Below are 26,010 nucleotides of genomic sequence, written 5' to 3'. Positions count from 1 at the left end.
CCTGCCAGGACCTGGCCACATCCTCCCTCAGCTCAGCACTGTACAAGGGAAGGAAGGGCTGCTCTAGCACCCACCAGCTTCTACCCTGAGCCAATGCATGCATGTGCCTGCATCTCTTCATTTAAAGTGAGTGTCTATCTACCTTCAAAATCAGTTTAAGCCATGCAGGTTAAACTAACCTACAAAGATTGAATCAATTCAGTCTCAGGCTTTTTGAATGCCTGTCCCTAGCCTTTATGAGAAAGCATCTGATGATCTTGCAAAAACATGTTTCAAAAATCTCATACACATGTATTCAGTATTCTTTATAATCAGAAATTGGGATCTGTCTGTATTTGCTCTACATCAACTAAATGGTAGGTTTTACCTTTCTATAACTCTCCAGTTGATCATCTGGAACACCCATTGGATAGGAAATTGTTACAAGATGTCTTGTTCCTGGCAACATGAAGTGAAATTGTTCTGGTACCATAATAGATGTCGCCTTCATATATTTCATAATGCATCTTTCCATATCGGTTAGTTGTTTATGAACTGCGTTAACTAGGATATTTTGTACACTGTAAGGTATAAGGGAAAATATTTAAGAACTAGAACAGCAGCACTGCTGATTTAACGTTATAGCTCAACATCTTTCACAACCAGTTTGGTATACCTGCTGTTCTCATTTCTCTTTCAGCCCACACTAGCAGATCTGGTTGTAGCCCTGTAATGCTCTGTTCAGTTTGTTTGCATGTGGAAGCTACTCTTCAATGATTCAGTCCTATGAGCCAATTGTTTTAAACCATTTATTCATGCAAGTAAAGCTAAACATGTGCTTTGCTGGCTGCAGTCCAGAATTCTGAGGACCCTGCAGAGTCAAATGCCAAAAACAGAAATCTATGAGTCTGCCTCTGTACTCCCCTTCATCACCACCTGCAGACCAGCAGTCCCTACACAGGATTTTGAGACTGTTAATCAGAGTCACCATTCCTCACTCACACATGCAGCCCAGCATATATACTATCATTAAAAGGAATCTGGTACATCTTTGGAATATTTTCTGGCATGCTCTGTTTCTTGAAAAATGATAACAAGTCACCTTTTCCTCAGTCATTATACATGTTAAATGCTTTTTAGGGTTTTTGGAACTAATGGAGATGGAACACTGTGATGTTGGATAATAACAGGATAATCACAGATTCACACAAATTTAGGGCTGGAAGGGACCTTGTGAGATCATCAGGTCCAGTCCCCATGCACTGGGCATAATAGAAACCTTTAAGTGAAATAAATTGTAAGTATTACCACTTCAACATACCAGTACATTAACCCAGCATAAAATTGACTTTATTGTAGCTAGTGGAGATTAGGTGTCATAAAGTAATGCTCATCAAAACTAAGGAATATCTATTAAAAGCTTTCACCCAGCGTGAAGATTACAAATATTACTTCTTAGTTTGTCACAAAGTATTGTACGGTACTTTATTAACAGTTGCTAATAACCAGATAAAATCGTGGATAATGAAATTATATTATTTAAAAGCACCACTCTCAGGAAAGAAGGGAAAAAAAAAAACAAATTCACAAATACAACTCCAGAGGTAACATACTTACTTTCTCCATGTTTCTTCTGGAGAAATAGAGACAACAACATCAACTGGCAAGGTCATGCTAACGTAGTGGTGTTCTTTATTTTCCTTTTCAATGACTGGGCCTAATGCAGCTGAAGGTGATGTCATTTCCAACATAAAGTCTACATTTACTACCTGCTGCTGCAAGGAAGAGAGATGGTTACATGAACTAGCAATGCATATAGGAGATGTCCAACAATATATACACCAAGAAGGGAAAGAAAGGATAAGACAATTCAGAAGTCTTACGAATTGTTAAGGGTTTGTGAAATGGCTAAAGATAATTGTTCAAAATAAATTAAATTATTTATACATTTTTTGAACAAAATCAGGGCCAGTAACAAATGGCTGAGATAGCTCAACAGCATTAAAGACCAAGGCCCCATTCCTACATACTGGTCTATGCAGATAAGCCTGAGGATTCAATTAATTTCTGCATGGCTGCAAAGGTCCACTTGTGTGATGAATTTTAATAGCATTTTACTTGTTATAATCTGTTAATATAGAAGGAAAATATACCATGTCTTGTAATTTTTTATCCTTCTTTTTAGTAAGTTTGCGTTTGGTTTCAGCTTCCTGGTCATATCTGAAATATCAACAAAAAAGAAACAATCTATAATATAAAAATTAATCTATTAAAAGAAAAACTTATTCCTAATGTGTAAACATACTTACTGAATAAATCGCATTATCTCCTTACAAGCAGAATCATCAGTCAATTCTGAAGGAATTGTATTCATGCCACTGTTAGGCCATATGTACACTGAACTATGGCAAATTCTTAATACCATAACATTTGAGGACAGTTTGTTTGAAAGGTCACTGAAAACATATTTTAATGCCTTTTTTGTTGATGCCTCTAAAACAGAAGAAGGATATAGTTATTGTTCAGGTAACCCCCTAACTTTCACTACAAGCTACAAAACATAACAAAAACAAAAGTGTTGCATTTTGTCCTGGATGATAAGTTATAATCAGAAAAACAGCCAGGTAAATACAGTGAACATTCTAACTCCTTTGAATTAAATGGAAAAAGTACTCATTAACTTAAATGGGCCTAAGATTTCACTGAGCTATTTATTCAAACCTTTGCTCGAAGTCTTCAAAATAATTTCTGCTTATGCCACAATATCAATTTTTATGCCCACGAGGCTTTACAGAGCCAAAAATACTATTAAAGAAAGACTGAACTCACTTTTATTTTGGTTAACAAATAAGTAGTAGAAGTACTATTAAACAAACCTCTCATTCCAGACACACTTGTGCTCAGACTTATCTTTACTTTTCTGAGCAATTCCTGAAAGCCTCAAGCACACAGACAGATACTGCATTGATTTCAATGGGACTATTCATAAGTATAAAGTTATACGCATGCTTAAACCTTTACAAAATCATTGCCTATATTAATACAACAACAGAATCAAATTTTGGCCTCCATGCATCTGTGCAACCCCGTGATCCTTAATGGAATTATACAGAAGGTGACAAAGACAAAATACATATTTTGGGAGGCTTTACTGCTAATTATAATGCATCACTCAGAAAGAACACAGATTGATACCAGTGGACAGTAAGCTGGAGGGGCCCTTCCACCAACAGGGGGAGGGGGAGAAGTGGGGTGGGAAAGCAGCAAAATGAAAAATATTAAAGGAGCCACTGCAGGGGGGCACTTCTGGTATGATTTACAGAAATCCCTACCTATGAGACCAGGGGAGAAATCCTTAATTTTGGGGGAGTAAGTAAAGAAATAATTAGTCATGGTGTGGCTGGCTGATTCTTTTCTATACAGATTTCATGTTCTTTGAGAGGATTATGTAGTATTCATATAGACACACCATCAGTAGCAGCAAGTTGAAATGCCAGATCCAGGCCCCCTCTTATTCTAAAAAGTATGTCCATGGCTTCTAGAATCACCTGTGGGGAGAAAGGAAAAAGATATATTTAATAGAAACAAATGGCCTAAATGTTTATATTACTTAAGTCCCTGCAAACTTCAAGTAAGTACAGCTCACTAGGGCAGGATTGCTTTAAGAACTGGTTATAATTGATCACACCCTTTAAATCTAAGAAGCAGTTTTGAATACCATGTTAATGCCTGTTATTGCTTTAAATGACATGTTATGTTTCCTATCTTTTGCAACTGTTTCGTAGCTAAAGGCAGGACTGTAGCTGCTTTCCTTCTGCTGAGCTTAGCAGAACATACGAGGAGCTGAGTGCATCAATTTTCTATGCTGGGACACTGCAGCAGACAGCAAAAAATTGCCTCTCTGCTTGTATTGTCTCTAAGTGTTCATTTTAGCGGGGAACTTACAAAACAAATAAGGAAAAGGAATTCCAAAATCTGTGGAGCAGAAAACCAAGGAATGGCCAGTTAGCTGCTCCTAAAGAGTTTCAAAGAGTAGTCAGAGGAAGAGTTTTTAACACACTTCTCTTGGCTAACAAAAGGCTTGGCTACAAGTCTTTTGTTCAGACAGCAGGGAAGCAAACACACCCACACGCACATTTTCAATATAGCATCTCTATCAGCAGGGTGCGCAGAGAACTCAAGGAGGCACCAGCTGTTAAACAGGCCACAGTAATTCACGGAAAACAGGTGCATCCATCTGTTTGCATGGCAGAAACCTTCTACCACTCACAGAGCTGGTGTTTTTATGCCAGCCAAGAGAAGAGGTTCTTCTATCACAGGGAAAACCCATCACAGGGTAGCTGCAAGTATGGATGCATTTACAGATCTTCTGGCAAAACTGTGTGGCACAGACCCGATCAAAGCACTGTAGATTTACAGAGAGAATATCAACCTTGTGTCTTGGCCCTTCCAGTTCCATTTCAATTAGTTTTGTCTCTCACCTGAGCTGATCAGCCTTCAGCAGCAACACATACTATGGCAGCTACTACAAAAAGCAAAATTGTGCCAAGATTGAGGGCCAGAAAGATGAAAAAGATGAGTATAACTGCAGCTTCACTGTTAGAGCACTCACACCACTCATCTGGGAGGCTGGAAGCCTGAGCACCAGCTCTTGATCCAAAGATTGTGTGCATTTTATCCAATAAACATTATATATAAATGCAAATGAAATTTTACAGTATAAACTAAAATCCAGCCCCTTCTTCCCCCTGCCCCCATTCTACGTGAGTCCTACCTTATACTCCACCTAAATCCTCCTGCTTTAGGTACACAAATTCTTTTTTGGCTCTTGGGCATGTGTAGACAAAGCGGGGGACCTAAATTGAAGTGGTGGGTTTTTAAAAACACCGCTTCAATTTAGAACAAAGTAAACCCGCGTCATGTACACCTGCCTCTCTGGCGGCAGGGAGGGGAGGGCGAGCTCCCAGAAGGTGAAGCAGTCCCTGGACTGCAAGGAGGGGGGCTGGTGTTTCCCTGTACAGCAGTGCCCCCCCCCCGTGGCACCTGTCTTCAAGCACTTGGCTCTGGAGGTCCTAGGGGCACCATAGCCATGGAGGGAAGGACTGGGTCCCTACACAACTCATGCAGGCAGGCAGGTTCAGCAGCAGGGGGAGGGAGGGGGAAGGATCAGGCTCACCACTTTTTTTTCCTCTCTTGGATGGAGCCTGCCTTCCTGGGCTGCTGCCAGGCTGCCTGAGAAGCCCCTGAGCCATAAATGGAGCTCAGTGCTTCACTTCACAGCTGTACGGCAGCAAAACTAAAACTCCTCAGAATTGTTTTAGTTTGCTGTGCTCCAAAGTCATTTAAGGTGCATTATGCTGCTGAATGTGCTATAGGGGCTGGAATTAATGTGCAATACACTGCTAATGTGTGCAAACTGCAACACCACTGAAGTGGTTCAAAAGCATTTAACCCGCTTTAAAGTGCTGTGTACACATGACCCTTGTCTAGTCTATGCACACCCCTTGTCATCAGATTCATTATACAACCAGTCATTTGGGGATGGGGGGCAGGAAGGCCCCTAAAACATTCAAATTCAACCTTTAATTAAGCTTAACTATTATAATTAATGAAAAGCAAGATCTGCTCGGTGGTATATTTTACTGGAACAACTAGTTGGGAGAGAAATTAAATAAGTTTTTGGACACTAAAGGCCTGTCTCTTCAGGTCTGGGAAAACAGCATCAGCTGAAGCAGAGGTGACTGGTGTCTCCTGGGTCGGGGGGGGGGGGGGCACAATTTGTGGGTGGATGCAAGCCAAAAGCTCATATCCACTCCAGTACTTCTGTGCCATGGCTTTAGTGCCAGCCCTTCCCCCCTTTGCCCACACAGCATAAGAACTGCCCCATCCTGAGCGGTGCCAAGTGGGAGGCCAATTTCAGGGGGGGGCATGTGCCCCCCCTCCCTACCAGTTGCTTGCGAGCTGAAGTGTGATACAGCTCATGAAAACTTGTGCTATCTGTCTATATAGATCTATACACAAACACACAAACATAAGAATTTGGCTAGTTGGAGGTGCAAATCTATCCCGCCTTCTACTTGACTTCAGATTAACACAGCTAACTATCATGCTTTTAAAGCAGCTACAGCCTAAATGAAGTATTGGACTTCTGTTTCACTCCATTACATAAATGAAAACAGTCAGGGGAAGAGAGTGGTGAACCTGTGGCACACAGATGTGATCACAGACCAAATACTAAAATGGAGAAACTAAAGCGCTGAGCTAACCCCTCTCCTCCTCACTGCCCAGTTGGTCTGGTACAGGCCACCACCAAGCAGCTCTTGCTTCTTGCACCTTTCCTAGACCCTTGAGGCTTGACAATGCAAGGGCCACGGTTTGAATTACACTTTGATTCTTTTGGAGGGAGGTCTGGAAAAAAAATTAGGCCGCCCATCACAATGACCCAATAAAACTGGATACCTGCCCATGTTATGATTTTCAAATCTTACAGGGGGGCCCTTGTCTATTATGGGGGGGCACAGTCCCTCAAGCTCTCCCATAATTCGAATCCTGTCGAGGGTGTAAGTTGCACATGTCTGAAGCAAAAGAGGTCGCTTTAGAGGCCAAAGTTGCACATGACCCTCAAACCCTGCTAAGGGCATTTAAATAGGGGAGTCTGCACATAGATGCTGTTAACTTGCGCCCAGTCCCTTCAGGGTCTCAAACTTCGGTCCGCCCAGGCCAGCGCACTCACGTTTGGGTGACTCCAGCCTGCTCCAGGGAGAGAAAGCAAGGAAGTTGTAGTCCCCCAGCATGCACCACTCCCAGCTCCCCCCTGGCTCCCAGGCAGACCCCTGCGCCCCAGTGCCCCAAATGCAAAGAAAGGACTGTTTTGCTACTACTGGATGTAGTTGGTCTAATAAAAGCTGTCGCCTGTGAGCCAGGAGCTGTGGTGAACAGCTGCCCCAGCCCGAGCAGGGGCTCCCGGGCCCCCAAGCCGGCTCAGGGCAGTGCAGGGCAGAGTAGGGCGGACTCACCACGTCCGTCAGCGCCGCATGCGGGGGCGACCCCGGCTGCATGGCCCGGCCCCTCCCCTGCTGCACGAGCAACCCGAACAGCTGACGCGTCACTGAACCGCCTGGATAGGTCACGTGGGCGGGCAAGGAGAGAAACTACAATTCCCAACTCGCACCGCGGCATAGCGTAGGCGCACGTGGCCTGGGCCGTACCAAGGTTCAGCAGATGGGGGGGGGGCGTAAGGAGGGGTTGGGCTTGCCCGAATCCTGGGCGACCAGTGTCAACAATGAGGCCTGAGCAGCCGGGGGCAGGAGCGAGCGCGGGGGCAGCGGCGCCTTGAATCCTCGCGTTGTGACGTTACGGCCTCCCGGGCGAGCCTGGCTCCGCGCGGGTCGGGGGGCAAGCCGGCAGCGGCCGCGCGGCTTGGGCACGGGTGCGGGCGCGGTGTGCTGCAGGGCTGGTCACGGGCAGCTGCTGCCCCTTCCTCCTCCCTCCCTCCGGCTGTAAGCGCATCTCCTTAGCCACTGAGCCCTCTCAGCCCCGTGGCACTTCGTTGCCAGCCCTGAGACCCACCAGCTGTCTTCCTTCTCCAGGCCTCCCTTTTGGGGGCTGCGGTTAGAAAGCTTGATGAGGGCAGGTAGCAGATTGGTTCAGGACAGCCGCCAGGATTTCTTTGGGTGAGAACTTGTCTTGGACCATTAAGGCATATAGATGGGATAGAGTTAGACACGCCACTGTCCAATGCAAGGCGTTCAAAATCTTGGCTAACTCTACCCCACCTATGCAGTTGATCCAAGAAAAGATCTCACCCAGAGAAACCCTTGCCTAATTTCTGGAGTGTCATGGCTACAACATCACTCTTAACGCTGCTGTATCATTTTTCTGGTAGCTGTTTGAAAGCTGCTTCCCTTGGGATGTTTCAGGTGCGCTTCAAGGGAATTGCATTCAAAGGAGACAGAGTTTGCATGCAGTTAACTAGAGGGCAATTAAAGTAGATAGGGGCTGAAACATACCATGTAATTAGGCAGTTGTTGTTGTCATTCATTGAATTGGTATGTGCATAGCAGAAGTTTGATAGGATGTAAACAACAGAAAACAAATTGGGACTGACAAAGCATTATGCACTTTTATGTAAGTAGGCAGCATTCATATTGGTACAGTATGCTGAAATTCTGGCTTTATCCTGACTAGCCCACTGAAGACCCATTTGTATTTCCTCTACTCAACCTATGACTTGCTTTATACAGAGTTTTCCTGTAAGTGCAGTAGAAAAGTACCAGTAAGGAGTGCTAATACTTTGGAATGACAGAAATTTGGTACCAAAAATGGTAGGTGTTGTTTTTAATAGTGAAGTCTTTTTGTTTCAGATTTTGATGGTAACTTCATTTGTTAGGCATTTGCAGTTGAAGAAGAGCACAAGAAACATCTGCATTACCTAGTCAAGTGTGCTGTCACACAGAACCAGCCATGCCTACAGAAGGAAAAACTGATATGGAGAGGATTGGCCTCTTCAGTGAAATGGAATATGTTACCATTGGTGATAAATATGCCTCGCATTATATGCGTACGTATGTTTCATTCACTATTCACCAGAAAGGATAAGTTCTAGCATGTCTGTCTTTATACTGATTTTCCAATTTACTATTTTCCTATTGGAGATAACTGTATCTTTTAAGTCTTGTTCTCTGTCTTCCTTGCATAATCTATTTTTAACAGACACGTGTGTTGTAATAAATATAAAACAAAGGAAAAACTGGCAAAACTGAAAAAAATGTAGTTTAATAACAATATTGGTTGCAGGACTGTTCTTTAAGTTACCTATACATTATAATACTGAAATTACAAGGGTGTATTTCCTTACCAGCTGATGTGGAGTAACTCTTGCCCCAGTGACTCCTCCCCTTGTTTGTGATAGCTGTGGGAAGTTCCAATGGCTTTTCCCCAATACATTGGGATACAGGGTGGTGGCACTGATAGTTCAGCGGCTCCTTGTATGCTGATATTGCAAGTGGACTTATTTTACATTAGCAAATTTTATTATTTGCATCAGCACTAATTTAGTTTGTACAGTATTGGGTCATTCTTTCCCTTACAAATGTCAGTTTGCTGAGACTGCCAACCTCCAGGGCTTGCATGTTCAAAAATAATGCGTCTTTTTTTTATATTGGTAAACCCTGATGAGTCAGAATACAATTAATAGCTGTGAGTTTTGAGCTATGTAGACATATCTTTATAACATTTGGTAACCAGGCTGCCAGTTGCAATTTAAGAAACCTCCAAGATACACCAGATAAAGCAGGGCTGTCCAGCTTCAATATGGTTGAGGGCTGCATGTGGCATCTGTGTACAGTCTCCAGGCCACATGCCATGTGGGTCATAAACTGTGGGGACAGGTGTCAGCAACCCTTCCCTGGCTGTGTGGGAAGCGCCAGAACCACACAGCACTCCTTGGGCCCTCCCTGGCTGCGCAGGGGCCTCCAGTTGGACAGCCCTGAGGTACAGCTAATACCTATATTACTTTACATTGTAGGATATAAAATAAGTGTGTGTGTGTGTGTGTGTGTGTGTGTGCATGCATGCATGTTCTTCCTCTTTCTCTCATATATACATAGTATATATATAGAGAGAGTGAGAGAGAGCACAGACATGGGTGCACACCCATAGTATTTTAATATTTCTGAGTTACAGCCTTATTTCTGAAATCAATAATTTATGAAATTAAGACCCTTTAAATCATTTGTACATTATACTTATAGAAAATAAAAAGTTAGTTTGCTATTTTTTGAAAGTAGCTCATTGTAAATTGTCTACAGTATTTAGAGTGTCCTATTGGAGATGTTAAAAATGGGTAGTATTTTTATTAACGTGCAGTTTTCAGCAGAAACTTATTTTGTAAGATTATACTCTCAGTAGTTTAAATTGGGGATTACGTTTTATTTCTCTGTTCTGATTTGACCTATGTAGATGAGAGAGAATGTTTTAAAATTTATGGCTGTTTCTTTCTTTACTGTGTTTGTTCAGTAGAGTTAATCATGAATACTCAAAGTATTACTTGTGATGGTAAAAGGTAACATTTGACATTTAGTATAATTCTGCTCTTTTGAAGTGATGTTAATACAAAATAGTTATGGCCTCCCCTGAAAAGTAGTAATTCCAAAAGGTTTTTTTGTGTTCTGGACATGTTCTCTAGAAACTTGACTGAGTAGCCTTCTGTCACTACCAACTTACCCATAGGATTGACAGGTGAAAAATTCTGTATTGCAGTATCAGTTCTTTTGATCCATCGAGATGCACAGTGTTTCTATTTAGAACATTTCATTTTTAAATGATAACTGAAAAAGTGTATAGTTGAGTTAATATTTATGATCCCTTCTTGTCTTTAAAGGTCCGTTTAATGAAGCTGCAAGCAAGAACAGGCAGATATTACCTGGAGGCAGCAAAATTTTATCAGCTCTTCAGGCAGGTTATTTTGAGCCCCAGTTTGTGAGGGTTTTTGAAGGTGAAGCCTATTCAAACCCTGTTCAGCTAAGGAGACGATATAGATTGGCAGAATCAAAGAAAAATTTGGGCAAAGCTTTTCTTCCCAGTAATGGAGACAAATTGCCGTAAGTGATAGAAAAGGATTTTAAAAATCTTTTATTTCTTCCTACATCAAACACATTTTTTATGAAATTCCCTATTAAAACTTTTAATGACAGTAGAGTATCATTTTTATGGGCAGATATCTAGAATACATTGGAAAGAAGAAACATTAAAACACAGTATTGGGACATTAAAGTTCTGTGGTGGAACGTTATATGAAGCCAGCAGTACTGCTGTGCAGTTTTACATCCTGGGGAAGGGGACTGACAGAATCAGCTTCCTTGAAGTTTTCTATCTTAACTGGAAGATTTCCAGTACCATAGAATTTTTAAACACATTACATATAAATATATAATAGGTCTTATCATGATTAGTCTTTACTGTGTATGATGTTTTGATGAAAACATTGATTTCTCTGAGCAAAGAGCCCCTCTGAAACTTCACACAATTGAAGTTGAGGGAAGGATCAGATGCATGCAGAAAGCAATTTGTGAAAAGAAACCTGTTTTCATGCATCTTTATGTATGTATGCACCTATGCTCAGGAGTTTTCCTGCATTCTGGTATTTTTATTTGTAATAAAAATAAAGACGGGTAAGAAAAAGGGTTATTTAGATTTAATAAATATGTTAGATATTTTGATCTTTTAAAAAAAACCAAGGATTGTCTTACAGCTATATTTAAAAGTATGGACCAAACTCTGACAGAATTTTGAAATAACACATAATGTCCCCCCACCCATATTGTGTGCTCCAAATACCCACTGTTCCAGATACCCATTAGTACAAAAGCAGCACTGAGTGCCCATGACCTAGATGGAACTTAGTGCCACAAGGAGCCTATATGCACTTTATTCTTACTAGCATTAGAAATTATCTTTGAGGCTGAGCTGTTTGTGAAAGACATTACAAAGTCAATAAGTATATGCAGAATACTAGGGGTGCAATGATAGAGATTTTTTGGGCTGATACTGATGGGCGATTTTTAGTGAGCCATATTGGCCAATACTGATCCAATTCCGATATGCAGCCAGGCAGAATAGAAAGTGGCATGCAGCTGGTAAGTCTGCTGTGGGGAAAGGGCTGAGGGGAGAGGGAAGGACATGGGAGGTGCAGATTGAGGCCCCTGTGGTGAGGGAGGGAGAAGGGCTGGGGCAGGGGCAGGTGCTGCCCAGCTGGGGTGGAGCACAGGATGGAGTTGCAGGGGAGGTGTGCATCTCCTGCGGGGAGTGTGTGGCTCCACATCTGTGTGCAGGGCAATGGTGGGTTGCTGCTGCAGGCTGGGACTGGGGTAATGCTGAGCTCTTCCTGGTGGTGGGGGTTGGACTGGGCTGTGCTTGGGGCAGGTGGTGGCACTGGAAGGTGGTTATGGGGGGGTGCAGCCACCCCCAAATTTGCTGTAGCCCCTGTTCCCAGCACTGCTGCTGCCCACCCCCAGCACAGCCTGGCCCAGCCCCCCACCAGAAAGAGTCTGGTTCCGCCCCAGCCCCAGCCTGCAGTGGCAGCCCGCCCTTGTCCCACGTGCAGATCCGGGGACACACGTCCTCATGCTGTCCCGGGGTGTATGCAGCAGCAGGAGCTGCCCACTGCCCTGCACCCCTGGATGAGCCACTCATAGCCCCATCCCATGCCCCGCCCCAGCTGTGCAGCGCCTGCCCCTTCCCCAGCCCCACACCTTCCCTCACTAGTGGGGCCTTGATCTGCCCCCCAGCATCCCTTCCCTTCCCCCATGCCTTTTCCCTCACAACAGACTTGCTCTCCATGCTGCTGAGCTGTGCTCCTTGCCATCTGTGTGCTGCGCTGATGCTGTGCGCATGCATGGGACAATTATCAGCCACATCAGCCATAAAAAGCCAATTGCCTATACTGGTTCTTTGGGTGAATCTGATATCTTTTATTAGACCAATAACATTAAATATTAATTATTAATATTAATTATACATATTAATATTAATTAAATATTTGGAAAACAATTATTAAGCAAGCTTTCAGGTTCAAAAACCCTTCATCAGGCTAAAGAAGTTTCAGCAGTCCAGGAAGAGCGCACACCAACTGCTGAAACTTCCTTAGCCTGACAAAGGGTTTTTGAACCCGAAAGCCTTCTTAATAATTGTTTTCCAACTATTTAAGTTGGTCCAATAAAAGATATCAGATTTACCCAAGGAACCTTGTCTGCCTATGTCCTTAGACCAACACAGCTACAACCTACACCCCAATTGCCAATACTGTCACTTTTCTTCATATTTGTGTCAATCCGATATGGGACCACTGTATTAATGCACCTTTACAGAATATCATATTTTCTCACATACAAGACGTACTTTTTTGTTAAAAAACTGCTGCTGGAAATTGTAGTGTGCATTACATGTGAGAAGTACAGTAAAAACGGTTTCTGCACATAACTCACTGAGTCACTGTTTCTGCACAGTTTCTGCACATGACTCACAGAACACTGAGCAGGCTCTGCTTCCTAGCTGCTGTAATTCAGTTACTACAAGGAAAGGTCTTTTTTCTTTCTTTCTACCTTTCAAAAACAAGGTATGTATTATATCTCAGGCATGTTGTTTGTGAGAAAATATGGTAATATATGCCAGGTGTGCCTTTGCTCTTTACATATTGCAAATGAATTGCCCTGAGCCTGGGATTGAACAGCCAATACCTTTAAGGATGCTCCAGTTTCTGCTTCCACATTTGTAGTGCCTTCTGGATATCCTGGTTCATAGTTTTATTTAGTTTATATTCTGTCACCAGCAGGTTAGAGGTCCCTTGTGAAACCATTTCACTTGGGGTTCTTTTGTAATTTGTCAGTCACAGATTTATTGCAGCAGGTTTTGCTTCCCTTGTGCTGTTTCAGGGCCAAGGTGGAGCAGGCAAAGCCTTATGGAATAGCTTCTGAAGTGTGCACATTATATTAATCTAGAATTCTCCCACTCTGCCGGCTATGGTGTGCTATTTCTTTTTCTAGACCAAAGGGATACCCTCTGCATCCTATGATGATCATTATGTTCATATAGGTATTTGGGTAACTGTGAGAGTGTCTACACATGCATTTATGCCGGCTTAAATTTACTGTACAGTAAGCGGGAATAGGCCAGCATCTACACATGCAGGCATCCTGGGACTAAATTTAGTCCCAGATTAAAGCACCTTGCCATGTGCTCCTGTGGCCACTGGCTACATATCTGCCAGCTCTTGGGACTAACTAAAGTTGAAGCCAGGAGAGGCAGCCAGCTAGGAGCCCTGGGGCTAGGATCAGTCCGACCCCCTAGTGGCTGGGCAGACCCAGCAGAGAGGCCCCCTCAGTTACTGCATAGTAACAGGTCTACACATGTATTACTGCGCAGTAACTAATCAGGCATAAATTTGATACCTGCATGATCCTTGGCTTCCCCACATTGGAGAGAGAAATATTTGCACTAAATTATGAACTCCATTTCGTATTGTGTTTTGAACACATTTAGACCAACTATCACATGTAAGAAGGAATGCAGGAGAAAGGGTCAAAGAAGTTCTATGCAGCCTGATACACAGCCAAACTGGATGCAAAGTAGGAGTGAGATCAGGCTAGAAAGGCTGTGCCTTAGGACTCATGTTTGTTTTTAAAAAAATCAACACTCCAGTGGTTTCATGAGTAAAGTGTCTGGAATTCAGTTCCTTTGCTAGGCCTGTGTTCCTTGCTTTTTTGCTGCGTTGTCTGCAAAAGGGGCAAGTCTAAAAGCCCAGAGTGCTCACAGTCTTGGTGAACTGACTGGACACTTGCAAGGTCTGAGATACTGGTTTCAGGGTCTGAGACATTTAGATGGTAGAATGCCATGTCCTAGGCAAAGGTTCATATAGAAGTATGAGTTGGTGAGTGTTAGCTAGAAACTCAGAGCTAGAAGCGGTGATTAGTTTCTCTTTTCTGAGGGTCAACTGGCTTGGAAGCATGTGGGACTTAGCAGTTGCATCTCCTGTGCCTGTGCAGATAGGGACTGAGCTAAACTATACTAGCCTAACTAGGACCAAATCCTCAACCAGTTTGATAGAGCTATGCTGATTTGTTAGCTAAGGGCTGATCAATAGAAAATTTTGGATTGGGGTTATATTATAAGTGTATTATATAACTTGCAAATATACGAAGATGAGCAAGTAGTCAACCTCTGGCTCATGGAGCCATGTCATCCATTCCCAGGACTCACCCTAGGTCTGGAAATTTGGCGGTGTGGGAGTAATGGTAGTGTTAAGTGCTGCTCCCTTGCTCCCAAATTTCCATGCCTACAGGGAGCTCTGGAGGGCCAATAAAGTGGTGCTACATGCAAGATTGGTCTAGTACATAGATTTGCTTCGCAGCTGGATTCAGGTGCAGGGGACTCACCCGCGTGTGATTGCATCTAGGCATGCGGGTTTGGGCCAGCACATCAGATCTCACCCGTGAAGCAATCACCATGCGGGATCTGACTCATAGGCTGACCCCGCATGAAACGGCCTATGAGCTGACCCTACATATGGGATCTGGCCCACAAACCAGCCCCAATCCACTCTTCAAGCTTGTGAGACTGGAAGGTTGAGCACCACTGTTTAAGACCATTTGATTTCAGTATGAGCAAATTAAACTTCCTGTAAGACTTCTGATTTTTTGTGTGTGTGTGTGTTTAAATCTGTAGTTTAAATACCATATTAGTTGGGATTAGGTTTTTGTTAAAACCTGTGTTAGATGTTTTCTACATCCTACATGGAACTATTTGTGGGTGGACATAGATAGATGCAACAATTATATGAGATGAAAAAGGGGGAGGGTGGAGGGCTTACTGTGGGTTAGCTGAATCCACTGTAACTATTTCACCTCTGCTATGTCATTTGGAAAGTTGAAGCTAAACTACAAAAATTTATCATCTGCTTCATTCAGGGGTAACTTGCTTGGTTTAGCTTATCACAGGGTAGGAGCAGACAGACAAAGCAGTTACTACAGATTGGCAGACATGCTTGTGTTCCTTGCCTCCTCCTAGAAGATAGATAATTGTTCATTGGTTTGAGCCCTATAACACTCTTTCAAAAGGTAACTTTAGGAGGCGAAATTCAAAATGAGTATTTATGGTGTGTTGGGTGGTAAATGACATGTAAGATAATGAGAGAGGTTTTTTCACTTTTTAAAAATAATTCCAAATTTTCTTCCTCTAAAAGCAAAATCCTAAATGTTTGCTATTGCCTTTGATTATAGGTAGTGCCTTTCACTAGTTTGGGGAGTGTTGGGGGAAGCGTATATGTATTAAGATATGTTTTTATAAGTTTATAAGAACACACATGGCTGAATGAACTGTTGTAAAACATGCATCAAAGCCTACAGGCTCTTTGGCAAAATGCATCTTAGGGACATGTATAGCTGAACTTAATTCCTTGCAGACTTCCTCATGCAAGCTTGACAGCATTCTCCTGAATGGGTAGCTGGCCCTGGGGATACCTTGAAAACTTTTGGAACAAACTGGATTAGGAAATTCAAAGACAAAAACAGAGTAACAACTGTAGATGTCTAACAAGGAAAATCTTACAAAACAAATCTGACATTAAAAAAATGAAAACAAGGTTAGGTTAAAATTAACAATCCAACAGCCAAGACCTGCTAAGTGTGGACATTTATTATTAAGTTACCTCAAAACTTTAACTCTGTCCGCGTTTACTTCTTTTGTATGCTTCTGCCACACTACACACTAAATCAGCATTGTACATGCAAAATGCACAATTTATTTGCAAGATTTATTTGCTTATTTTTCACTTACTATAATTTCCTCATTTTCAAGCCAGAAAATACAAAATATTTGCTAATTATTTATGAAGTATAAATATTAATTTAATTAGGTATTTATTTTATATTTCAGATGTGGACTGGGTAGCTATTTTGGAACCATAGGAGGTCCATTTCCATATTTCAGTGGTCAGCTAAAAGCCGTAGAGAGATATGTTCCTCCTGGAAAGAATTTGTACACAAATCCTGGAAAGAAAGGGACTGGATATGGGTAAAACATTCAATATTACTTCCAGAATGGTATTTCATTAACTATTTCATAGTATTTAAAACCTTTGAAGCTTTTGAGCTATGAGATCCTCATTACTAATTTTCTTCATACAGATATCCAAATCTTACTATAGGTAAACAGTATCCACACTCAGCTGACGTATATGAAATAGGAAGGATAAATGCAAAGGTAAAATTACTTTGTGTCTTTCTTTAATTGTTATTTGCAAATCCCAAGGGATTGCTTTTTATCAAAAAGTGAACGGTATTTATTTATTTGCAAACCAGACCACAGATAATTGGCTTTATTTTTTTTTTAAATTTCACTAAGAATATGATTGTTTTCCTTTCCCTTTTTATTATCAGGAAACATTCCAGCGTGTGTCCTATCATTCAATTTGAGCCAAAACACCTAATTTAGGGAGACACAAATTAGTTTTTATTAGTATTATGGTACCCAGGCTTGGATCAATACCTTGCTTCTTTCAAACTTTCTGCAATGCTAGTAAAACACAAAAGGGAAGTGCCATGAATGGATTTGAATCTGAGGCATCTGCCAGACCTTGAAAGATAAACACTGCGTGCTAGTCCCTTGGAGAAGCCCAAGAATCAGTAAAGGGCCTCATCCTCTTGTACTAGATAGGGTTGCTGTGATGGTCCAGGGAATGTGAGAAGCAGTATTTGCTTGCTAATATCTCTTGCTGAACCAGCTATGGGACCTGAGAGGTGACTTTTTATGACTAAAAGCTTGTGTAATATCTCCAGCAATCTAATAAAAGGTATTAGTAAAAATCTTGCTTCTTGCTCATCCTTTTGGGTTATTAGTATGGAATCACTTGAAAGCTCTAAAATTGATTGAAAGATGTGTGACATCTAATAGATAGCTGCCCTTCCTCTAATTATGACCTTGCTTCATGAAACCTGTATAACTGCATTACCAGTATGGACATGGGTAGAGATTATGTGCAGCCCTTTGGTGAGGTTGCCTGGTGGTTGGCTTTGCAAGCAGGACAGATAGGCCACACAGTGTAGAAAAATCTTAAGTACTCCATTGTTCCATAGCATGTTTTATGCTTACTGGGTTGTGCCATTATGAATTATAGTGAACCCTCTGATTTGTGAAAACCACTGCAAACCATTAGTGGAGGAAGCTATAGCAAGTGTTCTTCAAGACTAAATTTAAATTTATTTTTTTTCCTGAGGAAAATAGCGAGAGTAAAATCATTATTTATGTTACAGAAAGCCCATGAAGTACATCAGAATTTAGTTAAAGGAGGGCCTTTCAAGCTCAGTCTCTGTCCGCGGGAGTATTTTGATGTGAATCCATATCACGATGACAAACCTTTGCCCCCAGTTAAGAAGCCACCCCCAGAAAAGCCAATTGCATCACCCTTTAAACCAAGTTCTCCTTCTAAAAAGGTGAGTTTATTCTCCACCTACTATTCTACTATAAGCACAATACAGAAATCCAAATATTTCATGCTGTTCACATAAAAAGTTTTGCTCGTAATACATAGAAGATGCGAAGCAACTTCTTGGTCTTTTATTGCAAATGCTTTTATGTAGTGAGAGGCAAGGATTTCTTAGGGTGGTATCTTTTATTGGACTAACTGCGTAGTTGGGATAGAATTAGACAAGCTTTTGAATGCAAGCCATTCATTTAAGTTGATCCTCTTTGAAGTGGGTTAGGTGAAGATGGTGTTTAAGTGAGGAATGTGCATATTCTTTATATAGTGAGGTATGTATATATTCCTCATATATGCAAGGTATGATGGGTATACTGTATCAGCTATAATTCCAATTTATGAAGCAATGAAAACCAGTTTGATCTTACACAGATACAGAAGCTACTAATAACCATTTTCCAAACAAAAGATTAAAAATGAAGGGCTATATGATAGATAGAACGAAGCAAAATTTCCACAACTGAAAGAATGTTACTGAAATTCAAAAGCAAATTACATCTTTGTGTTCCACAGGCAGTAAAAATCAAGTATAAATGGTCTTACTCCTATATATTTATACTTTTTTTTTTCTTTCTGCAGTGGTATATACCTTGAGCCCAGTTTACCCCTGTTTAAGTGTCATTGCAATTTGTGCTAGGGCAGGGGTGGGCAATTATTTCAGCTGGCAGGCAACTTTATGAGTTAGTTAGCTGTCAGGGGCTGCAAACAACATCTTTCAGGAGATATCATTTTAACAAATTTTAGTTAAAAAACAAATCACATATGAAGAATCAAACATCTACTATAACATATTTTAATTTCAATAAATATTTTTGTCCTGATTTGTTTTTTGAATAGTATATATAGAAGCAATTGCATAATAGATCAAATAAAGTATTGATTTTTTATGGGATATGTGGGGAGCGGTGTGGGGGGTTAGTGCGTTGGGGGATATGGAAGGGGAGCACTGCAGGGACAGCTGCGGGCCAGATGCAATCAATAGGCCCACAGGCCATATTTTGTCCAGCCATGTGCTAGGGACTTGTTTGACATAGAGGGCTATTGGCCATTAATGGTTTCAAACAGCTTCCAAAACTAGGTGGCTGGGCAAAATTTACAAACACTGACTTAACATGGGAAATTTTAGTTAAAACGGCAATTTCTGTAGTATTAGAGGGAGGACTTATACAAACAAGCCAGTGGTGTTTCTTGTCTTGCTGTGGGCATTGTTAGATAACTTGAGATGATGATAATGTTTGAGCTTTGCGATATGCTGCATTTTCTACTATTTATATCACAAGCAAGGTTGTACTGCTTCAAACCAGTAGTGACTTCTGAGTTTTCATCTTTACCACAATCTAACCACACATTTTAATGTTTTTGTTTTTTTTCAATTCTCTTTCTATATTTAAGATTCTTTACTCATAATCCAGGTTAAATAAACATTTGTCTGTGACAGTCTGACACAATACTACCTTGAAGAATCCGTTAGGACCAGATAGCCTCTGAAAGGCCTCTGCAGCTCTATTTTTCCATGATTTTCTATGATTATCTAAACATTTTTTAAGTTATAGCTTAACTTCAAGCACCTGTGGTGCATATTTATCTTACATTTACTCAGCTGGATGTGATCTGCCAGGCAACGTTCTGTGTGACTCGTATTTTAAAAAAACATTAATTATAACAATTACTTTAGAATCTAACACTTGGAAACTTTTTTCTTTTTTTAACACAGCCAGGTGGCATGAAAGCTGGCACGTTTGATCCTTATCCTTCCCATTCTGCTGACCCCTATGTCATCAAACGTTCTAAGGCCATCACAACCAATAAAGAAGGACAGATTTTTCACCCTTCTCCTGGACCAAAAAGCAGACCAGTTACGAGTATAATGGCTTTAAATATAACAAGGTTTGTGTTTGACATGTATGTTGATATTTAATGCTTATTGTCAAGCAACAGCAAAACAATTCACTACTACTTAAAATAGTTTGGTTGCCTGTTTTTAAATTATTACACTAAATACATGTAAACAACTTTTTTCTCTCTCTTCTAACCAATGGGCTAATGACAAAAGGATAGGAGACCTACAGAGGAAATTAATTTCAGGATTTATTCCTTGTATCTTTGATATGCGCAGATTAATTTTAAAATGAAATATATACCCCACTGGCCTTAAGAATGATACAGTATATATGCCACTGACCTAATGATTTTGACTTTTTTTTACATTCCCTGCTATATATAGTGTATGGAAAACCCAGGAAGTGTCTTACTAAAACCAGACTTGTGTTTTTACTAATTTTGTGTAATAGAATTGGCTCCCTCTGGTGGCCAAGATGCTACCTGTAGTAATAGTAGCTAAGCAAAGTCTGTGCGGTTTAGAACATAGATAGATTTTAGGATCTGGTAGTTACTAGGTTAAGAGTGCTTTACTTTTCAACATTAACACCCCTTTAGCAGTGTTTATGTATACCTATATATGGGTACACCCCACTCAGTGTACCTGTGGATGTATCCTTTTTTTTTTCTTTTAATTCAGGGCTTTTTATATTTGGAATTAATTTTGTCTCCTAATTCTTATTTTCCAAAATTTCAGGAGCAGTTACAGTACACTGGGGGGACAAAATTAGATTGTATCCTTTATATTTTTTTCTTTAAGAAAAGATTTTCAACTGCAGACCTATAACAATATACACAAACCACTGAACTGCACATAGAGTTATAGCTTTTGCATACTTAGTGGAATCTGAAAGATGTGCACATCTTACCTGCTTATCATTTAAGAACTTGACACAAAGGACTCTGCGTCAGATCTGTTGTTTAGATTTTTTTTTTAAACTACATGCTGAAAGCATATAATCTCTTGCTCCTCAGCACTGTTCTGATTACCATCTTTTACTACTATGTGGCTGGTTGCTGTAGTTAAGCAGCATTTTTATGGTTGCAGAGCTAAATTTAAAGTTTTGATTTGTACTGGCAAGGCCAAACTATAAGCCATTTGTTGCTCCATATTATCTGTTAGTCACTGAAATTAAGGGCTTAGCTCAGTGTATTTTAGGGCCACACAAATGTTGATTGGTGTTAGTGCTAGCTTGGAGTTTGAAGCAGTCAGACCCTTAGTCTAGAAATCTTCTCTGGCTGTCCCCTACCTGCATGGCTGTAACTTGTCACTAGAAGCCTGGTAAGCAGGGGCAGGACTAGGAGCTGTACTTGTAAGTTGCCACTACAGAGCTGGTGAGCTAGAACAGGCTGCTATCCCAGTTCATGCTGCTATCCCTGTTTATGAAGGTATGAGTAGGTGGGGGGAGGAGGGGCAGGAGGGTGTATGAGCATGGGCGACTGGTGCCTCCTGAGTTGGGGGGGGTCACATGCCCCCTAGTGGCAAGTCAGCCGATCTCATTGACTGGGGGGGTGCCCCCATGGCCAATCCTGCCAACCCAGAAGTGCCAGCAGCACTTCTCCTGGAGCCCCCATTCCCTGGCTGGTGCTCACAAGGGGAGCACCCTGCCCATCGCCTAAGTGAGGAGTGCTGGCTGTCAGGGGGTGCACCAGCACTCTCAGGGAGTGCACGTGCACTCCTGTGTACCCCTACGCATTGCCACTGTATATGAGAGATCCTGGGATACTGGAGGACTTTTGACTTGGATGGACACATTTTAATGGAACAGGAACTGGGTAGTGCAGATCAGAGATAATCCTGCCCTGTAGTGGCATAACTTTGAGCCGTTAACACGTAGGGGGTGCACATGGGTGCATGTGTACCCCCTGAGATTGGCCATGCACCCCCTGGAAGTGCCAGGCATGAAACTGGAAGTGCCAAAGGAAGTGCACTTCTGGTGTCACTGGTTTCACCGCTGGTGGCGATTCTGAGCTTGGCAATCGGCTGCTGCGCCCCCAGACTCAGGAGGCACCATTTGCCCTTTCTTTGAGTCGCATAACAAGTGTTTAAAACCACTTTAAGGTGTTGATGTGTGGACAATCCAGGGGTTAAAAGCCCCAGGAGCCACCCAAAATAAGCAAGTAGTAAGGACCATAGTCAAAAAAAACATACTGTTTTAGCTGTACCAATATAGTTCAAATGGTAGAACATCCCTAAATGTCTACTCAGTTATATAGGTGCCTCGATACCAAACCACCTATATACCGAAAGTAGAAACAGGAATAAGATATATTGGCATAAGGCATCTTTGTAATTAATAGTGTGTTTACAGTAGAACTTGTACCAGTATACTTACTTATAACTAATTCATGTTTCCAAGTGAAACTTACTTATTGATATAAAAAATGTGTGTGCAAACTAGGCCTTAAATTTGAAAGGGGGGATAACTGGTAGTGACATGCCAGTAACTGCAGTAAGAGCAGTCATGATTTGAATCATTTTGTATACCTAAATTGACCGAATGGATTCACAAATCTGTGATAAGCCCTGCAGAGGAAAATGGAAAGCAGTATTTTTCAGACCTCCCCCCACCCCATGACATCCCTTTTAAGGAATTCCTTAGGATTTTAAACAATCAAATTTTAGTTTGCCTCAATGTGATTTCTCGAGTTGTATTGGATAAGTCTATTGAACCGAATGTATTTTAAACATGGAAGTCATAACTCATGATCTTTAAGAAATGTGATGAATACTTTTTTCCAGAACATCTACTTTTACAATGCTTTACAGCACTTCACAATTTTTATTCTCTGCAAAACTTATATGCTAATATTCAGACTATGGTCTGATATCCTAGAATGCTTGTAATCATGTAGGATCCTGCTGAAATAAAAAGGATTTTGCATATAGGACGCTTGCTATAGTAGATGCAACTGGAGGACTAGTTTGTTGTGTTTAAAAAAAGTTCTCTCTACAACTCAAACTCATATTTTGCACAGTGATATTTGACACATTGTTTTTACGCCAATTCAAGATGACCCTCAATAGTTAGCTTCTATTAGATTTATAAATTTGTTATAATTTTCCATGTATAGTGTATAAATATTGGAGGATCATCTTAAATTTTCTTCCCACAGTGCTACAGCAGGAAGAGCAGTGGGAGGGGGGCAGACAATAGCAGGGGAAGCAGAGGAGAGGCAGTAGGGAGGGTGAGGGAAGGGGTTGGGGGGCAGGCAGTGGGAGGGCAGTGAACAGTCAGATGGTAGGGGGTCAGGGAGTGGGATGGGAAAGGGGCAGGTTGAGGGGAGAGGGGCAGAGAAGAGACAACAGGGTAGGTAGGGGGGAAGAGGTGGGGGTGGGTGGGTCACAGTTGTAACTCAGGCCACAGCCCTGGGATAGGGCCAGATCCAGAGCCCCTTTCCTTTTCTACCCGCTACCCCCTGCTGCCTCATTCTCAAATCCATTCAAAAGACATTTTTCCACATATTAAATGGGGGGGAGAAAACTTTGTCAAGCAAATATGGTAAATCTAATGGAAACTTCTTTTCACTTGACTCATTTCAGATCATTAAACATAATGAACTACAAGACTGCGCATCTGACATAATATTAGCTCCCAGCAGCATGATTACCCTTCTAAGACTAAACTAAGAACACCCTTCTAAGACTAAACTGTAACAATTCAGTAATTAATGAATATATGAAGTAAATAAAAGTTTTGTGGAAGATGGAATTCAGTCAAATAAGGCAACACAGCGTTTACCTGCATCTTGTTTGAGGCTATATTTTATAAATTTATAAACAAAAATGCATATGTTATTTACAGATGTTTATAAAGTCTGTAAGGAAGTTATTTTGATATAAATTAAGATCTCTGGATGATATAGTTTACTTATATTGTTGGGACAATTTGTATATGTAATACATTTTTAGTGTGTATCCTTTAGATGTTACATTTGATCCACTTCATGATGGTGGCAACCATAACCAGACATTGCCTTTTCTGAAGTAATCATCAGTATATTAACCAAGGAGAAGAAATATTATTCAAGGTGAAGATAAGGTCAACATTTTCCTTTAGAAATAATGAAGTTTGATGTGTATCTTAAGGATGCCAAAACGTATTATTTGATTTGTTGCATTTTGATTGCAAAGCAATGAAAATGGTTCGGGGGCTGTGGCACATGACTTCTGAGGAGAGGCCGAGGGAACCGGGCTTATTTAGTCTTGCAGAAAAGAAGACTCAGAGAGGATTTGATAGTAGCCTTCAACTACCTGAAGGGTGGGTCCAGAGAGGATGGAGCTACACTTTTCTCAGTCGTGGCAGATGACAGAACAAGGAGCAACAGTCTCAAGTTGCAGCAAAGGAGATTTAAGTTGAATATTAGGAAATACTTTCTCACTAGGAGGGCAGTAAAGCACTGGAACAGGATACCCAGGGTGGTTGTGAAATCTTCATCCTTGGAGGTTTTTAAGACCCGGGTAGAAAAAGCTTTGGCTGGGATGGTCTAGTTGGGGATGGTCTTGTTTTGAGCAAGGGGTTAGACTAGATGACTTCTTGAGGTCCCTTCCAACCCTAATATTCTATGATTCTGTGATTATCTTCAGAAATATCTGGATATATCCTCAATTAAGACAGCTTTCTCAAAAAGATCACCCACTGTTCCAAAAGGGATTGAGACCACAAACTTTTCTTAGTAAAGACTGCCAGTAGGTCCCTTAATCAGTAGTTCACGTTGTTCTTCTTGGGCTCCTGAGGGCATGAAGTTCTGTCATCTTCATGAAGAATCTAATGTGCCTTTAAAAATAGCTCTTCTAATCTAGGATCTTGAGTACAAATACAAACCATAACTCCCATCCTAAAATAGAAAGGCAGTTAGCTGTGCTAGTCTGAAATTAGAGAGAAGACAGGGCAGGGTTATATAACCCCCCTCTGCCCTGACTTCTCCCATCTAATTAGTTCTTTATCAAGCACTTTATGAAGTTGAAAGTATTCAGAGCAGCATTTTGGTATATCGAGGTTAAATTAGTATAAAAATTCGCAAAATGCTCCATTTTGAACATTTAAATATAAAGTAATATTACATTAAGGCAGTGTTTTTGTATCAACTTTTATTAGTGGACTCATTTTAGTACCCATAGAGATTCTAAGAATGTCCTACCACATGGTTTTCACCAACTGATTGTCAACATTTGTACTAATATTCTGACCAAACACCACATTTTTAAATATTTGACAGTATAGAAATGAGAATCAAATTATTGGCAAGCTCTTAAAAAATTCCCATTGAGATCAATAGAGATTTTGTCTCCAAAAGTTACTGCAAAACGCCCCCAGCAGCATATTTTTAAAATGTATTTGGATAATAGTTTTTGTGCTCAACCTTTCTAAAGAGATTTATTTTTCTTTTCTTAAATTCTCTGGTTTTATATTGTGAAATAGGTATTGATGATTGTACTAACTGATGTTTTGGTATCTTTTTCATAATAAATACCAGGGAAAAAATATATATACACACAATAACTTCTGTGTGTTCTTCATTGCTGAACTCTCTAGATTCAAATTACTAGGTAGCAAAGCAAACTGTGCTGCATTTCTTCTTGCCTGCAGTTCTAAATCTTGACTCCCTGAGTGATTACAGATATAGTACAGCTGAGTGAAATAGTGCTATAATATTTCTTGAGGTCCTTGTGCATCTTCCCTTTTTGTAACTCTTCCTCTTCTAGCTTCTTTTGTATTTCAGCAATCTTTCCATTTTCTAACAAAGCGGAAACATTGGAGACTGTAAGTTTTCATTAGAGATTAATGTTTAAAAATTCCATTGGACTTTGTCAGTAAAGATCGGTTGTGTGGATCAGCCTCAATTCTAGTCATAAGAGGTACTGATTTCTGCCTAATACTATAAGTTTTCTGTGGGAGAAAATGTGTCTTTGCTTGCCTTTGTATTAGCAGAAAGTAGTTATTTTTTATTGTTATTATAATGGGGCCCAATTATGGTTGGGGTCTTTAGGTGCTACTGGCTTACAGAAAATAATATTTCTATTGCTGATCTTTCCCTTCTTTTCTCTCCATTTTACTGAAATGGTAGAATTTGGAACTTTCTCAGAATCTGCCTTTAAATATGGCTTCATTGTTATCCAG

At 40.9% G+C, this 26,010-nt stretch overlaps 2 protein-coding genes across 7 annotated transcripts in view; one reads left to right on the top strand and one right to left on the bottom strand.

Moving 5' to 3' along the window:
• Positions 1-7,104, bottom strand: part of UFSP2 (UFM1 specific peptidase 2) — a 31,185-nt gene extending 24,081 nt beyond the window's left edge. The window contains exons 1-6 of one of the 4 annotated variants that reach the window (XM_090036089.1): positions 6,996-7,104; positions 3,449-3,527; positions 2,289-2,472; positions 2,133-2,199; positions 1,597-1,754; positions 368-560 (exon numbers count right to left, since the gene is read on the bottom strand). In XM_090036089.1, the coding sequence (XP_089892215.1) occupies positions 368-560; positions 1,597-1,754; positions 2,133-2,199; positions 2,289-2,472; positions 3,449-3,527; positions 6,996-7,037 (723 nt within the window). In that variant the 5' untranslated portion in view covers positions 7,038-7,104. The other 3 variants (XM_090036090.1, XM_090036092.1, XM_090036091.1) reach the window with 3 other exon arrangements.
• A 127-nt stretch (positions 7,105-7,231) lies between these two features.
• Positions 7,232-25,376, top strand: CFAP96 (cilia and flagella associated protein 96). 3 transcript variants are annotated; one of them, XM_090036085.1, is made up of 8 exons: positions 7,232-7,478; positions 8,369-8,539; positions 10,361-10,580; positions 16,408-16,545; positions 16,659-16,734; positions 17,784-17,963; positions 19,725-19,897; positions 23,433-25,376. In XM_090036085.1, the coding sequence occupies exons 2-8, from the start codon at positions 8,443-8,445 to the stop codon at positions 23,473-23,475; spliced, it is 927 nt and encodes a 308-aa protein (XP_089892211.1). In that variant the 5' UTR covers positions 7,232-7,478; positions 8,369-8,442; the 3' UTR covers positions 23,476-25,376. The 3 variants fall into 3 exon arrangements, with proteins under 3 accessions (XP_089892211.1, XP_089892209.1, XP_089892212.1); XM_090036083.1 differs by having other exon boundaries at positions 8,343-8,539; XM_090036086.1 differs by having other exon boundaries at positions 7,232-8,231; positions 8,343-8,539.
• The last annotated feature ends 634 nt before the right edge of the window (positions 25,377-26,010 follow it).

The sequence above is a fragment of the Crocodylus siamensis genome, chromosome 2 (assembly GCF_052110815.1).
Source record: "Crocodylus siamensis isolate JL-2025a chromosome 2, ASM5211081v1, whole genome shotgun sequence".
In the NCBI taxonomy this organism is placed as follows: Eukaryota; Metazoa; Chordata; order Crocodylia; family Crocodylidae; genus Crocodylus; species Crocodylus siamensis.
This window is presented reverse-complemented; position numbering and strand designations above follow the sequence as displayed.